The sequence below is a fragment of the Lissotriton vulgaris genome, chromosome 9 (genome assembly GCF_964263255.1).
Source record: "Lissotriton vulgaris chromosome 9, aLisVul1.2, whole genome shotgun sequence".
In the NCBI taxonomy this organism is placed as follows: domain Eukaryota; kingdom Metazoa; phylum Chordata; class Amphibia; order Caudata; family Salamandridae; genus Lissotriton; species Lissotriton vulgaris.
In genome coordinates, this window is record NC_141697.1 from 233,738,926 (window position 1) to 233,754,168 (window position 15,243).

Sequence of the window (15,243 nt, forward strand, 5' to 3'; positions counted from 1 at the left end):
TAGTCGATCAATTTTAAAAGGACTCACAGTGGCATAGGTTATCCATCTGAGAAGAAACTTGCACTTCCTGACAATGTCCTCAAGTCCAGGTTTTGAACCTACTTCTTTATTTTTGCCAACTTAGATTTCAGTTCTCTCCACCTGCGTGACCTTTTATTCATGCCATTCGGGAAAAATAAATCCCTCTTCTCCTTATTTATTTACGTATTTATTTATTTAAAGGTTTTATATAGCGCTGGCTGGACCCAAGAGTATCAGAGCTGTACAGAATAAGGTAAACATCGAGAGCATATCACACTGGGAAACAATTGCTAAAATAAAGTAAGGGCAGTCAAGCTTTCAGAGTGAAACGAAGTTCAATAGAGTTGAAGAGTAGACCAGGAGGACAGCAAAGAATTATATAGCAAGTCTAAGGTTAGAAGAAGGAGAAAGATTTTAGGAAAAATTGAGGAAGGGGGGGGGGGAGAAGTGAATATAGATAGAGGGGAGCCTGTAGAAGTAGTGAATAGAGGGGGTGTAAATTGCCAGAGAGGTCAGTATAATTAAGAACCCTACTATTTGTTGAGAAGAAACAGCTTGAGTTTTTTTTTAAAGAAGGGGTAGGATGGGTTACAGCGAAGATCTTTGGGAAGGGTATTCCAGATTGAAAGGGCGTTGCCAGAGAATGAGCGTGATCGAGTTGCTTTCTTTTTTAGCTGAGGAGGGATAAGGATGCGAGCGTTAGTGCTTCTCAATGTTCTAGTACACCCAGCTCTTTGGAGTTTGTCTGAAAGGTAGGAAGGGGTGTTTTGGTGAAGGGCTTTGTGTGTGATGCAGGCAATCTTGTAGGTGGATCTCCCTTCAATTGGAAGCCATTTGAGGTTTTTGAGGGCAAGAGAGATGTGATTGTATCACTTACAGTCAGAGATAAGCCTGGCAGCGAGGTTGAGAACGGATTTAATAGGGGCTAGGTGAATTTTAGGGTTGCCAGCAAGGGTGGCATTGCCTTAATCTATTTTGAAAAGGACCAGTGATTGTACAACAGATTTAAAGTCATCAGCTGGAATGAAGGGTTTTTCATTCATTTGTTATTGGAATCTGTGGGGTCATCTTGGGGCCACGACACTGTATTTAACAGAGCGAGTTCAGCAGTAGATAACAACAGAGGCCAACACCAACACTATCTCAGAATATGGCCAAACTTGGCCTCACAGTGCTATACATCAACACACACAGCGGTAGTCCAAGAGTGAATACTTAGCAGTGCTGGTACACTGGGTTCCAAGGGGCCTCCTTCCAAGTGCATCAAGGCTCAGAAGTGCACGGAGGTGTCCCAGTCTCTCCACCATGGCTTGAGTGTTGGGAGGACGGAGGCTGGCCCACAACACATGGCAACCATCTTGAACTCAGGGTGAGGATCGAGAGGGAGGGACGTTACATTTGGCACTGAATTTCTAGGCTGGGACTGCCGACAAACAATGAAGATAGAAGAAGGTCTGATTTCCAGGGCTCCATTCCTGAGGTTTGCTCAGACCATCTAAAGACGCAGCAGGTGTTAGAGCTTTTTTTACCTAAACCAATCACCCACATTCAATGGATGAAAAAGCAACGTTAATGGTGTAAATAGAATTTCTTCAAAGCAAGCAATCTTTAGTTTACACTAGTACTGACCAGCCAAGTACTGCCAGATAGTAATTTATGGAGTGTTTCCAGCAGCTTACACTCTCAGTGGAAAGTCATACAAAGAATGAGTTATTTGTTACTGAAAAAGTGTATCATTCATATTGTGGCCACAATCACTGAGGCACTGGACAAATCCTTCTTTATACTGACTTCACTCCACCAACATGATATGTTTAGAAGTGACATCACACAGACTCCAAGCCTCAGATGGAATAAAAGGGGCAGTCTGTTGTGCCACTCTGTACCCCTTGTCTTTTTTTGGGAGTTTTATATAGCCCAAACTTGACCCTAATTTATCAGAGCGCTTTACATGAGCACCAGTTGCGTTACACAAGGATACATACATTTTTGGTAGGCAAGGGGAGATTAAGTCACTTGCCCAGAATCACAGGATGTTGAGCGTTGTTGCCGAGACTCAAACCTGAATCCCCAGATTTGAGGTTGACCGCCCTAGCCGTTAGGCCACATGGTCTCCCCAATTGTCTTTCCTGATATGGAGCTGTGGAAAGGACTGCAGTTTTTCTGGTCTTGCCACGGCCTGCACGACTTGTAAGTCAAGGGCTAGTAAAGACAGCACCAGGAGTACCAAAGGGCAAGTCAAAGGTAAGAGGTGCTATCCACGCCTACCCTTGATGTCTATGCTTCTTTGGCAGCTGCAAGAATTTTGTTGCTCAAGACCACCTTATGCGAAGCCATCACCAGAAAGATGGATCGTGCCAAGATATCCATCTTCACTTCATTCGCAAAAATTTACTCTGAGCAGAACATACATTTGTTTCCAAGCTTTGTAACTCCAAATACCCCGCCCTGTTTCATCACAGAAACAAGAATCTGAGTCAGTGTGAACTTGCACAGGAAATGAAGTCTCCGTACAATGGGTTTTTGCTTCCCCACTTTTCCAATATATAATAACATACCACTTGCCTCAGAAAGATAACACCATACGAATTGGTGAGATCCAGACTCTCCACATGCATCAACTTGCACATTCAATATCTCTTTTGAGAAATAGCAGGACAGTAGGAGAAGGCGACTGAGGTACAGGAAGACACAGTGACAGGCAGACACAGGTGCTGGGAAAGCAGGCAGCAGACACTGGACAAGGACAGAAGCACAGGAAGTTATTTGAAAAACAGATATTTCAGTCTATACTTTTAAGCATTTGTTTAAGTGAATTTAATCCACATCCAAATTTCCATTCTGCCATGACCTTGTGACTAAGTATGAGCGGAAAATCCATTCCGCTCGCGGATTTTGCGAATTTTCAGTAAATTTGCGACCTGCGAACCCCCGCGAATTTACCGAGAATTCGCAAATCCGCGAGCGGCGGATTATTCCGGGGGCAAAAGTTGAACCTGTTGTAACTATTTTAGGATGGCGCCGGCAAGCTGCCAGCGCCATCCTAAAATAGTTACTAAGTTAGCTTCAACAGGAAGCTCTAATAGATAAAATCGAGCAGGTGCTCGATTTTATCTATTAGAGCTTCCTGTTGAAGCTAATTTAGTAAGTATTTTAGGATGGCGCTGGCAGCTTGCCGGCGCCATCCTAAAATAGTTACAACATGCCCTTCCTGTAGCGTCGTCGAGGCAGGTGTGCCTTCTTCACAAATCAACCGTGGAAAATCAGCTGTGATGCTGGATAGAGGCTTTTGCATCCTTGACTTTCATGAGCACAATAACCGTGCTGTTCTTGTGACGAGGGGTTTCTTTCTCTTCATCTGCTGAACTGATCTTTCTCTGACCTTTTATACACACAAGAAGCATGTTGAACGCGCATGGTAGCCCTGCCCGTTTGGCCCCGCCCACACACTCGCGGTTTGCACCGTCTGCCCGCCATTCACCCACTATGATGGACAGCTCACTCAAGGGACCCCTGCGCCCGTCGGGGCGATTGCATAGTAACACACACATGGTCGCTCAAATTAGTTGATGCTCAAATTCAGTGACTCATTCATTAGCCCAAAAACAATTGTGAGCGTCGTCGAGGCTGGACAGGTGTGCCTTCTTCCCAACTCTACCGTGGAAAATCAGCTGTGATGCTGGATAGAGGCCTCACAAGAGGCACGTGCACTCGCATGGAAGCCCCGCCCACGCCCCAAATCCGCAAATCCGCGGATTTTGCGGATCCACGATCCGCAAAATCCGCGGATCGTGGATCCGCAAAATCCACCCATGCTTACTTGTGACCAGATTCCCCTTCTTCCCTGCTTTATCCCCTAGTTTGGGCTTTTGGAGATGAGAGTATGCTTGGTCTATCCAATTTTTTAACAGCAACAGTCTATAGTAGGCCTAATCAGTCTCGTGGTCACAGAATGTGCTTTAGACATTTTATAGTCACCACCTTCCATTCCCAAGTACATATATCCCGTATTCACCCCTCCCCCCACACACCTTGAGAGTACCCTCTTTCCTTATCAAACCAATAGAAGATGTCCAATCAGTGGCAATTCTTCTGAATTCTTTAAGGGAGAGAGAGATGTTCATAACTTTTCCAGTCTAAAGGAATTATAAATCTCTAATTAGCCGCTCCCTGCTAGATTCTCAATCTAACCATTCCGAACCAACCTCCATTTGGGAATTCAGCAGCCATTCCTCGGTTTTGGCTCCTTGATCTTTAATAATCCTATTAGAATTTCCCCACAGCCTTTGTTCCTCAACTTCACAGCAAGCTTAGTAAATTTAATACATGCATATGTTAATGAAGATACTGTATACAACAGTGCATAGTGATTAGAACTATAAGCGCGAAGGGATGTACATAAACACTTTTCTTCAGATCCAATAAAAGAGCATACTGGCAATATTTCAAAATACACTGCACGGAAAAAAGTTATACCAGAGACTGTGATAATTAAAAAAGCTAGATTCGAAATAGCATTGCAATTTACCAAATATGACAAAATATATAGATTTAATTGCCTAAATACAACCCTTAACCGTGCACAAAATATATCCTTTACCATCAACAAATCTCACATTTCTCAACGTCTAAATGATAATTATGAATGGTTGTTGAGGATTATATGACTTTAAATGAGAAACTCACAGATAATAAATCTATGCACCTGGTTGACACAGGGAAGCAGGAATCTCTTCACTTCTCAAGGTCAAACACACCTTACTATTCAGAGGCAGTGGGTAAAAGCCACCTTGTTTCAACTAGTCTTCTAACCAGAGTTTCTCACTCCTCATCCCATCAAATCTGAATCTTAGGAGTTCAATTTCGACTTGGTGTTCAACTTCACTCCAAAAATCAACATTGAGGTCAAGTGAACAAAATTGTGATAAACAAAATTTCAATCCCCCCCCCCATCCAGAAAATGCTTCTACTTCTCTAAAGGCAAGAAGGTATCAACCTACCATGGGCGCCGATCCTAACCTGAATGCGATACGCACCGGGCTCTCATTGAAAATCCTAGCCAGAATGCTGGGGGCAACGTAAGTCAGGCAGTGCCTTATCTAGCAAGCTCACTATTGGCTATCTGTTGAATTCAGGATCAAATTCAAAACACTTATGCATTATGCATAAATAATATTTGGGTAAAGGTCCTGATAACCTTCAAAACAGGACCAATATCACCCTCCAGCCAGAAACCTATAATATGCTTTGTTACATTTCATCTAACAAAGTCCCTTTAAAAAACTACAACATGAAATAATATACTTTGGTGTCCAGAGAATGCAACACTGGAAGAGTCTCAGCCAAAGACTCTGCAAACTTCTGAGAACCGCACTGTCCAAATAATTTTACCATAGTTGAAAAGAGGTTCAGTCACATTTCAGTAACTTTGTGCCCCTTCAGAATTGCCTATAAAAAATAATGCCTATTTAGTCGAATTCTCTGAAAGATTGCCCTGTAAACGCATGACAGTCCTATGGGGTACTAAGCAGCAATGTAATCTGTATGAGAACTATAGTTTTCTTATTATTGATGATCAAATTGTTATACGTGTTTTGGAATATAAAATAATCTGTTTTTAGGAAAATTTCTAGGCTAGAGAGTCATTTAGCATAACCCTAGTCACAGTTAGAACCAGGACTGGCGCTTCCATAAGGTGAGGGAGGGCAGCAATGCTAGGGGACCACCTAGTGGTTTTGTCAAATTACTAGAAAAGGCATAACAAATGGTCAAAAAGTGTCCCAAGATGCCAAAATGCAAATCTTCCTGGAGTGTTGAAAACACTTGGCTTGCGTGGTTGATCGTTTAATATTTCGGAATATACATCTTCCATGTTCCTCCAATACCTCGTTACTAAAACATCATTAGAAATCTTTCATCCTGGTTTACAAACCATCATGCTCTTTCGTACCTCATTGAACAGAAGCTCTCTTCTTTGCTGCTTCCGGAGGTCCATCATCTTCACTGCCACTTGACGGCCCGATTGTTTCTCCACCGCGATACATACAACACCCGTGGAGCCCTCCCCAATCTTCACATAGTTCTCAAGCAGCATACGAGGGTCTCCCTTATCAACCACCATCCTTAGTGCAGTCTTGAACTGCTCATGGGTCACAACAAGGGAGTCTTGATTGGCAAATTGGTTTTTGGCAAATGAATCCTGTGATCGGTTCAAGTTGGTAGAACTTGCTTGTATCGGTCTGTTCCGTGGAGACCCGGCTGGGGATGGCCGGGTCTGCTGGAGAGGTGGAACTTGCTCGTCTGTATCTCCTGAAATCACTCTGAAGTAATCCGGCGGTGTGTTATTAGGGGGGAGGGACAGGGCTTTAACCAAGGGTACGCGAGGAGGCGACCTAACCTGAAGGGATTGAAACGAGTCCTTGGGCTGTGAAAGAAAAAAAAGGAAAATTACTATTATTGTCATAGTAATAAGAAAAATTCCAATACATGTTAATGATTAAAATTAACCTCATTCCAAGTGGCAACAAGGAGCACCGTTCTGTGTGAAGACTTAGATTAAATACCCATGCACTTCTAATTTTATGATAAAATGAAGGGTCAATGATTCAGCACTCCCTTAAAGGAAAACTGACTCATCATAAGAATAATCATTTTAATTTCTCTCGTTTTGAAGTGTTGCATTTAAAAACACTAGGTATTTTGCTCCCAGTGGCTTGTAGACATAGTGCCATATTTATAACAGAAAAACACACTAATTTGTTTAAAGTATCCTGCTTTCACACCCTGAAGATGCGGAGGAAGATCTAGAAATGGCTCCCAAGCAACACTAGAAATACTGTCACTAAGGGGATCACCTTCTATGCCGGGATAACCAAGCAACCCACTAATAACAACAAACCATCGAGAACGCAACAGACAGACCATCCTCAACCTCGCACACAAAGCGGACATCAATCCATTCTAATTATAGTAAAGGTTGGAGACCACTGGCCTATAATTAAGGTTGGGCGTAGTTGAAGAGTACTACTACGCGGAATACTACTGGTCTGGTGGACAGAAACCTTATCTCCTTTTGGTAAAATAACAAGTATCTCTGTCTTTACATGCTATAATGCATATAGTCCTTTATAGTCCTTCACAAAAGTGAAAATGAAAATTTAGCAAGCAGTGAGAGAGGTGACGATTGTGGGATCCTCCCTAACCTAGGGAGAGAACCAAGCATATGCCCTGAAAACAAAGAGCACATCTTGCAGAACGAGTCAGTGGTGGTCCCATCCTCTTAGGACCGCCCCCCCGCTCCCCCCAAGCACAGGTATGGGCAAAAATACAATCCCAACCAAAGGCCCCGCAAAGCATTATGGGACGAGATTAGCAGTGGGCAGTGAATAATATAGTATCCAATATCAAAATAATTCTACAAAGAGCTGCAGTTCAACTACTCGTTACTAGGTGTCCCTTATGAGTCAAATGCAAAAGCATTTGACTTGAGGGACACATAGCAACGACTAGTTGAACCGCAGCTTGATGTAATAATTTCAATGCTTTTGCATTTCACTTTGATCATGGCTATGATCATGTGCGTATTAAATTTATTTACAGACTAACAGACTAGTCGCGAGCCGGCCCAGGCCCCGACACTTGTTTTCCAGCTTAGGATATATAGGTTATATAATTCATTGCTGCTGTGCAGTGTGCGAAAAGGCACGATCATGGCCTCACACCTCAGCAACCACCTGTCCCAGACCCTGAACCATTAACAATAACAACTTAGTACTTAAGTTCTGTTCAGTTAACAGTCACAAAACTACCTGCTAACTTGAGTGGATTAACTCTTCTTCTGACAGTGACAGATCACTAGGAGCAGATGACTGCGCTGGAGGAGGACTCACTACTGCAGTGCTCGATGAGTCGATTGAATTCAGAGTCTCAAGTCGAGTGACGAGTCGAGAGTATACAAGTTCTCCCTCCACTGTGACTGTGAGACTAAGTGGAGGAGGAAGGGCCAGCCCGATTTGCCCAGCAACGGCAGAATGACCCAATCACTGCATGGCTTAACAATAAGCCATTACAGTGATTGGACATTGCAATGCTAAGTTGGACGCTGGGTGGGCCCTCACACCCCCGCAGTGCCAAGTCGATGCCTCCTCTGCTACTGCAGACTATACTGGCAACCGCCGCCATGATGCAGCACTGCAGCCAATCCTGGCGCTTCTCTCTTACAGAGAGAGGCTCTCTCTGTAAGAGAGCAGCGGCAGGAATGGGGTGAGCAGGTAAACTCCCTGCTCATTTTTCAACCACTGGGGTCCAGTTACCTTGTGCTTGCTTTTCAAAGGGCACTGTGTGCATGTTGTGTCCCTGGCTGCAGAAAGGCAGCCGGCCAAACCAAAGATGGGCAGTGTGCTCACTGTGCCGTGTACAGTGTGCAGTAGCGGCACTCATACTGCATTTGCAAGCAACTTGAAGTGTCAGTCAGTATTGATGCTTGTTCATGTGACGGTGATGCGCGATGGAGCGCGCCGCTTTAAATTAATACAATTTCAACGTTCAAAGTTGAAATTTTATTAATAATTTGCGGCGGCGCGCTAACACCGCTATTAAAATGCGCCAATAGTTGTTAGTGGGACACCCCACCGCCTAGACCGCCACTGCTTACCACACTCTTGCTGAATGGGATTTGCTAATTTCCTACACCTGTTGTTCATGTAGCGCTTAGATTTTTACCAACCCTTATGACTTCTGTGATATAACACTGATTGAAGCACCCTCCAGTCTGAAAACTGCTCCAGCACCACCAGGTGTGCGACGCCCATAGGGGACAAGGGTTTAAGCACCCCCATCCCCCCGCCCGCCCCATCATGTGTCTCAGGCCGGCTGCTGCAGGTTGAGCTGCTGTGTGCTTGACTGGGCAGTGTCTGGAGTCTTATCTCCGCCACACCAGAGTTTTTCACAGTTTTTTAAAAGACCATTTACATCCCTTTGGAAATGGTTAATGAGGCTATTTTATTTTTGTTTACTGGTTCCAACTCTGGGACCCCACTCTGCCTATTCGCTGTTCCTTACATTTGTATTTTATTTTTACTGCCACAGTGGGAGAATGCATTTAGTGAAAAGGCATCTCACCAGTTGGGATGCCACCTTTCCAAAAGAAAAATACCAGCCATTTGTTGTTGTTTAGAGTCTGCAAAGGCCTTCCCTTGAAACTAAATAGGGCTGTAAATAAAATGGTGTGTGCTCATTCGTAACATGACTTTTCTGTCTTAGTTTCCTTTTGTTTAATTAAACTTAAACTGTAATTATTAGTCTTGGATCATTAATGCAAACCTAGAACACATTTAAAAGTCCTTTCTGTTTGCCTTGCAGTTTGAAGCATGCACAGCTATGAGCTATGAATACCAGTTTGCTAATTTTTGTACTGGCTAGTATATCAAAATACCAGTGGTGCCGGTAAGAATCTGATCAGCTAGCAACCCTAATTAGGAGACTGAAAGTTTGTTGCCGGATCAACACATTATTTAGTTCCAACATTCCTGATTTTTGCCATAGCAGCAATAGTTTAACAAGTCTGATACTCTACGCCAGCCGTCAATGCAATGCTGAATTACTCCAGGTGTCTGGGTATACCACATGTATTCAGACAACAGACTCCATCAGAAAGTGACCCTAGCCAAATTACCCCACCAACAGGGGGAGGTGATCAGGAAACAAACTTAATCGGACCAGCGCCTGAGATGGACACATCGAGCAAACAGGTCCCAGAGCTGTAAGGGCTCCCAGGGCACCATAGTAACAACACCACAAGTGGCCAGTCATCCCCAATTCATCCCTCCCTATTCAATCAGCAGGCAGAGGCCAAAAATGATCAATAAATCACATCACCTTATGCATACAAAACCCACTTATAAGCAGAATCAAAAATTCAAGGTAACACCCTGGCTCCTGATAGGCAGGAAATAAAAAACAACCCTTTAAACCTCTCCCCAACCCTGGCACAAGGGGACTCATGTTCTTCAGACAGGGACATGGCCTTCTTGGCATCACAAGAATGGAATGACCTAGTGGCATCATACAACGTCAAGCAATTCACAAACAGCACCAGTGAAGAGAGCTTCCACCAGCCCACTGAGGGGACTAGAGACCCCACCAACACCTTTTGGGCAACTCTACTTAACACAATTCAGCTGTCGTCAACAGCACTTCAGTACCAATCTGATAAACTAGACCTACACCTGACCATTCTGCAAAGTCTAGCAGAGGCCACCATGGGGATAGACAGAAACTCGCAGATCTCAATGGCCTCATAAAAAGAGGACAAGAGTCAGCAAAATTAACTCAAATTGAAAGAATAAACTGCGTCTGCTCACCAATCATCAACAAATTATCACCACTTCCCACGATGCTGGGTAACCTCTTGGGGGACTTAAAATCAAACATCACAAAGCTCCCCACAACAGAGGCTAGGCCTGGCAGTTTAACTCCCAACAAAAGGCCACTAGGAACCTGCAACGACAATCACGAAGTTATCATGCAGGGGCGCCTACCACCAAAACCCAAAACTTCATTAGAAGAGTCTCCTCAGAATATCTTAACCAAAGAAAGGGTTGCGCCATTGGCGGGCCCAATGAATACGCGTGCCCGCCGCAAACAAAAAAGGGTAGGAACAGAAAGTCGGCAGGAGTGGACTGCACAGATGAGAATAATCAACTAACCACATACGGGGGCAAGGAGCAGCCAGGAGTCACTAAGTACTACACGGAACACATAAATTCATTACCTCCGCATAAAAACTCACCAGATGCAAAGATACTAATCGCAGCTGATACAGGAACCCTGACACCCTCCATAGAGAATACTAGCAAACAGACAGAGCAGAAGCCCCTCGGCCAAACAAACAACCCATCATCTAGCAACCTATCCGAATTGGTAAACGAAGGTCAAAGCGACCGACAAGTAGCAATAATGCAACCGGCCCGGAGGTCGTAAAGCAGGCCCTAGAGGAGTCTGCCAGAGCCAACATGGAGGTTACAACCATCAACCTCCCCAAAAAATGCACCTGCCACAGTACCGAGGCCACTACCCATGAGCCAATGAGGAACTCCAGGAAACTAAGCACCACCAAAGCAGCAAGTGGACAGACCAAGGAGCATCCTCAGGGGGCGAGTTTTGATTGCCGTGCCACAACAACTAAAACTCAACCCCAACACAGGGCTAACCAAAACGAACTACATACACACAAGCAAATACTGTCCCCTGGGAAAATAGAGTTGGACATAATTCTCTTCATTAATGAATTTAAATCTAGAGGAAGAGTGGACACTCTAAACAGGGGCAACATTTTAAGGCTTATCAATTCAATCGACAAACAAAAAAAATAGCAATACAACAGATTTGCTTACAATTGAATTTCATTCAGCCCTTTATCCACATGGTAATAAAACAGCAAAGACAACATGGACAACAAACGACGTAGCAAACTTAATTCTGGTGGAATCACTCAGATTCTCCCAGTGGGGAATAAAGCTCAAAGCAGGAAAAAGGCCAGCCTATCCTACACTGCTCCTTGAAGAAAGGAAACAAGAATGCTTTCAAACAGCCAAATCAATACTGAAAGGAGCACGTAGTTACTCCCCAGGACCGCACAACAATCCACCACACTTGCAACATTTAATTACTCACCAACTTGAATCAATCAGAACAACAATAAAGCGGACTATACCTGCAGGAGATACTAACTGACAAAGAGTATCAGCCCCAATCCTCAATTCAGCTGTCCCCCCTCAAAATCAAAATATGTACTTGGAACATCAATGGTCTCTCAGATAAACTGGAGGACCCCGAAATATTAAACTACTTAAAATCATATGACCTGATCCTACTCCAGGAAACCTGGGAAGAAAACGATATACCACTACAAGGCTACACAACTCAAATCCATCCGGCAACCAGAAGCTACTCGTATGGCCACAGCTCAGGTGGCCTGGCGTCCTTCGCCTCAATATCAACCATTGGAACAATGGAAGAAATAAGTGCAAATATCACTTCTCCAAATACGATACAGGCACTAGCTATAACAACCATAAACAACGAGGTCACCCTACCGTTATACATCATAAATACATATATACACCCGAAGCACAGACAATCATGGTCAAGGGAACTCGTCAGCGAACTGGCAAGACTCAGGGAGGAAAGGGATATGGAGAACATACTCGTGGCAGGTGATTTTAACCTCTACCTCTTTGGAGAAAAAACAATTGACAACATGACAAAGGAAATGGACATTGTGTTGGAAATCCCAAACCAAACCATTCCTTCTTTAAATAAACATATAAAAAGTTCAAATCAGCCATTGAAAGACCTTGAGCAACTAAACTTGAGAGTACTCAATGGACGATTCGCTGAGGACACCACCAGTACCAACATATTTCTCCTCAAGCACTTCCTCACACCTCGACTTCATTCTTGAGACACTACCATTGTTTGAAAAAATCAGCTTGTTTAAGGTAGGAGACAACCTCCAAAGCAACCATCTGCCACTAGAAGTAAAACTAGGTACGTCCTGCAGGAACGAAGTAGCGGAAAGAAGATACATCGGCACAGAGTACACCTTTAACTACAGACGAATAAAGTGTAAGATTAACGAAGCTGAGGAATTATCAACCAGTGCAAAAACAATCATGCACCAGACATCTAGCTCAAACATAAACCCACTAGACGCCTGAGAAGACTTTGCAATAGAACTCGGAGCAAAACACGCCAAAGAGCTAAAAATTCAAAAAGGGAACACATCACGGACCACACACGGAAATGTATGTATGTTGTTGAGCTTATATAGCGCACAGCTACCCGCAGTGGGTGTCCCGGCGCTTGCTTAGGGAACCCGTCCTGATATTCCCCTGTGTGATAGCCCCAGCGGGTATCCACAAGGTGAAAGTCAGGCATCCCGCCGCTAAGTAACAACACCAGAGATAAAAACCATAAAACGAGAAATAAACCAGACTCTTAAGCAGCTCCGTAAAGATCCAAATAACTAAGTCCCTCAAAAGGAGCTGTGCATTTTAAAAGCACAGCTAAAGAAGAAGACCTGGGAAAGGAAAAGGCAACTGAACGAAGACCTCTGGTTAAAAATAGTACACGATTCGAAACAGAAGAACAGCTCCAGTTTCTGGAAATTAATCCATTGCCTCCAACAGCCAGGCCACAAAGGCATCTACTCTAACATATCCGAATCTGACTGGGCAAACCACTTATCAGCTCACTTTAACACAGAAAATCCAAAGGCGTACCTGTCCAGAGGGGGAGTCTGGACAAATGGATCGTATCAGAGCTCCGACAAGACCAGCACACTTAATAACGAAGCGAATCAAGTCCACACAAGGAAATCATCCCTGCCATACATCTCAACCTTGGACGAGGAATTAACAACAAGACTCACCCCAACTGCAAACAGAGTGGAAAATACACACTCAGAAATAGCGGACAGGATCAGAACACAACTTTCAAAAGGCAAACTCGAGGGGGCCCTCAGCCCTAACGGGATTCCGCCAATATTATACAAACAAGACGTTGACTTTTGGAGAAATACCTTGACACCAGTCTTCCATGAAATAAGGGAATCAGCAATAATACCAACATCCTGGAGAGGCTCCATAATAAGCCAGATTTATAAAAAGGGCGCAAGGAACAACCCAAGCAGCTATCGCCTCATAGCCCTAATCGATACTGAGGCAAAGTATTATGCGGGCATCATCCTGGAGGATCTAACATCATGGGCAACCGCAAAGCACATCATCCCAGCCACCCAAACCGGATTCTGTAGAGGCCAGGGTACAATGACTAACATCATGGTGCTAACTCTTTTGGCAGACGCGGTAAAAGCTACTAAGAGCTCACTATTTCTGTGCTTCATTGATTACAGTGCCGCGTTTGACCACGTAGACCGGCAAAAACCTTGGCAGAAGCTGGATAGATGGGGAATTCCAGGCCCACTCCTACAGAAGCTGGTAATGCTACACACTAACACCTGGGTCAAGATCAATCTAGGCTTCGGCACGCACCTTTCAAGACAAATTAATACCAGCAAAGGCTTGAAACAAGGTTGCGTCCTAGCCCCTATGCTGTTCAACCTCTTCCTCGCAGATCTTCCCGGTGAACTGGAGAAAGCCAAATCCCATGCCCCGCGGCTGGGCAACACCACACTTTCAAACCTCTTATATGCAGACGACCTAGTCCTCATCAGCCGGTCTCCCATCGGCCTTCAACACCTTCTGGACAATACCAATGCATTCTCCATAACTAACTCACTAAAGATCAATTTAAACAAAACAAAAGTCATGACAATGAATTACAACAAAAAACGGAAATTTGCATGGTTTCTGGACGGACAGAGGTTAGACCAGGTAGCCTCTTAAAAAATACCTAGGCGTCCTTATAGACGGCAGAGGCTCTTTCAAAAACCAGCTAGAGGCCATCCGTCGGAAGGGCACGACATTCCATCTGTCGATAAAGCCCTTGCAGAAGGCTCTCCCAGACCGGTCATTGGACCCCCTCCTGCAGGTGATAAGAGCGCGCTTACAGCCCATGCTCACTTATGGTAGTGAATCCATGCAAGTTAAAGACGCCACAACATTAGACAACACCATCAGTCGAGCATCCAGGGCAATATTTCATCTACCCACCTACACATCGCCTGCTCAAATCCGCCTCGAATTCGGGCTACAGAAACAAACGGTGGAGAGAAGAGGCGCCCACATAAAAAGTTAGCGGAAAATTAGAGACGCTGACCACGGTTCCTTAAACGCCCAACTCTGGACTGAACTGTCCACTAGAGATAACTCACCTGCAAGAAATTACTTAAAGGAATCACTGGAGATCTTGGGATTAACAAACCTCTGGGAGTCATCGACAGACCCTCACACCTTCAAAAAAGTGTTAACGAAAGTCACCAAGATGATTTCATCTATTGAGGACAAAGACACCCTGGCCAAGAGAGCCCATGGATGGGCAGTGTTGAAAGACTACAACGCTCTTAAGCCACAAGAGTACCTAAAAACGGGCCTCACACAGAAAACAAAAAAAGTTTTTGAACATGCGCCTTGGCAACAAACCCATTCTACCCCACTTGGCACCTTGGAAAAGGGAAAGCTCAGCAAACTGTTGTCGACTTTGCTCATCAGGAAAAGAGGAACTCATAAACATCATTTGCATTTGTACAAACCTCTTGGA

The 15,243-nt window shown here is 44.3% G+C and overlaps 1 protein-coding gene across 7 annotated transcripts in view; it reads right to left on the minus strand.

Moving 5' to 3' along the window:
- Positions 1-15,243, minus strand: part of PAK6 (p21 (RAC1) activated kinase 6) — a 399,127-nt gene that overhangs the window by 74,457 nt on the left and 309,427 nt on the right. For all 7 annotated transcript variants that reach the window (XM_086937373.1, XM_086937372.1, XM_086937376.1 and 4 more), the window contains one exon: positions 5,972-6,445. In XM_086937373.1, coding sequence (XP_086793499.1) covers positions 5,972-6,445 — 474 coding nt within the window. The remainder of the gene's footprint in view (positions 1-5,971; positions 6,446-15,243) is intronic.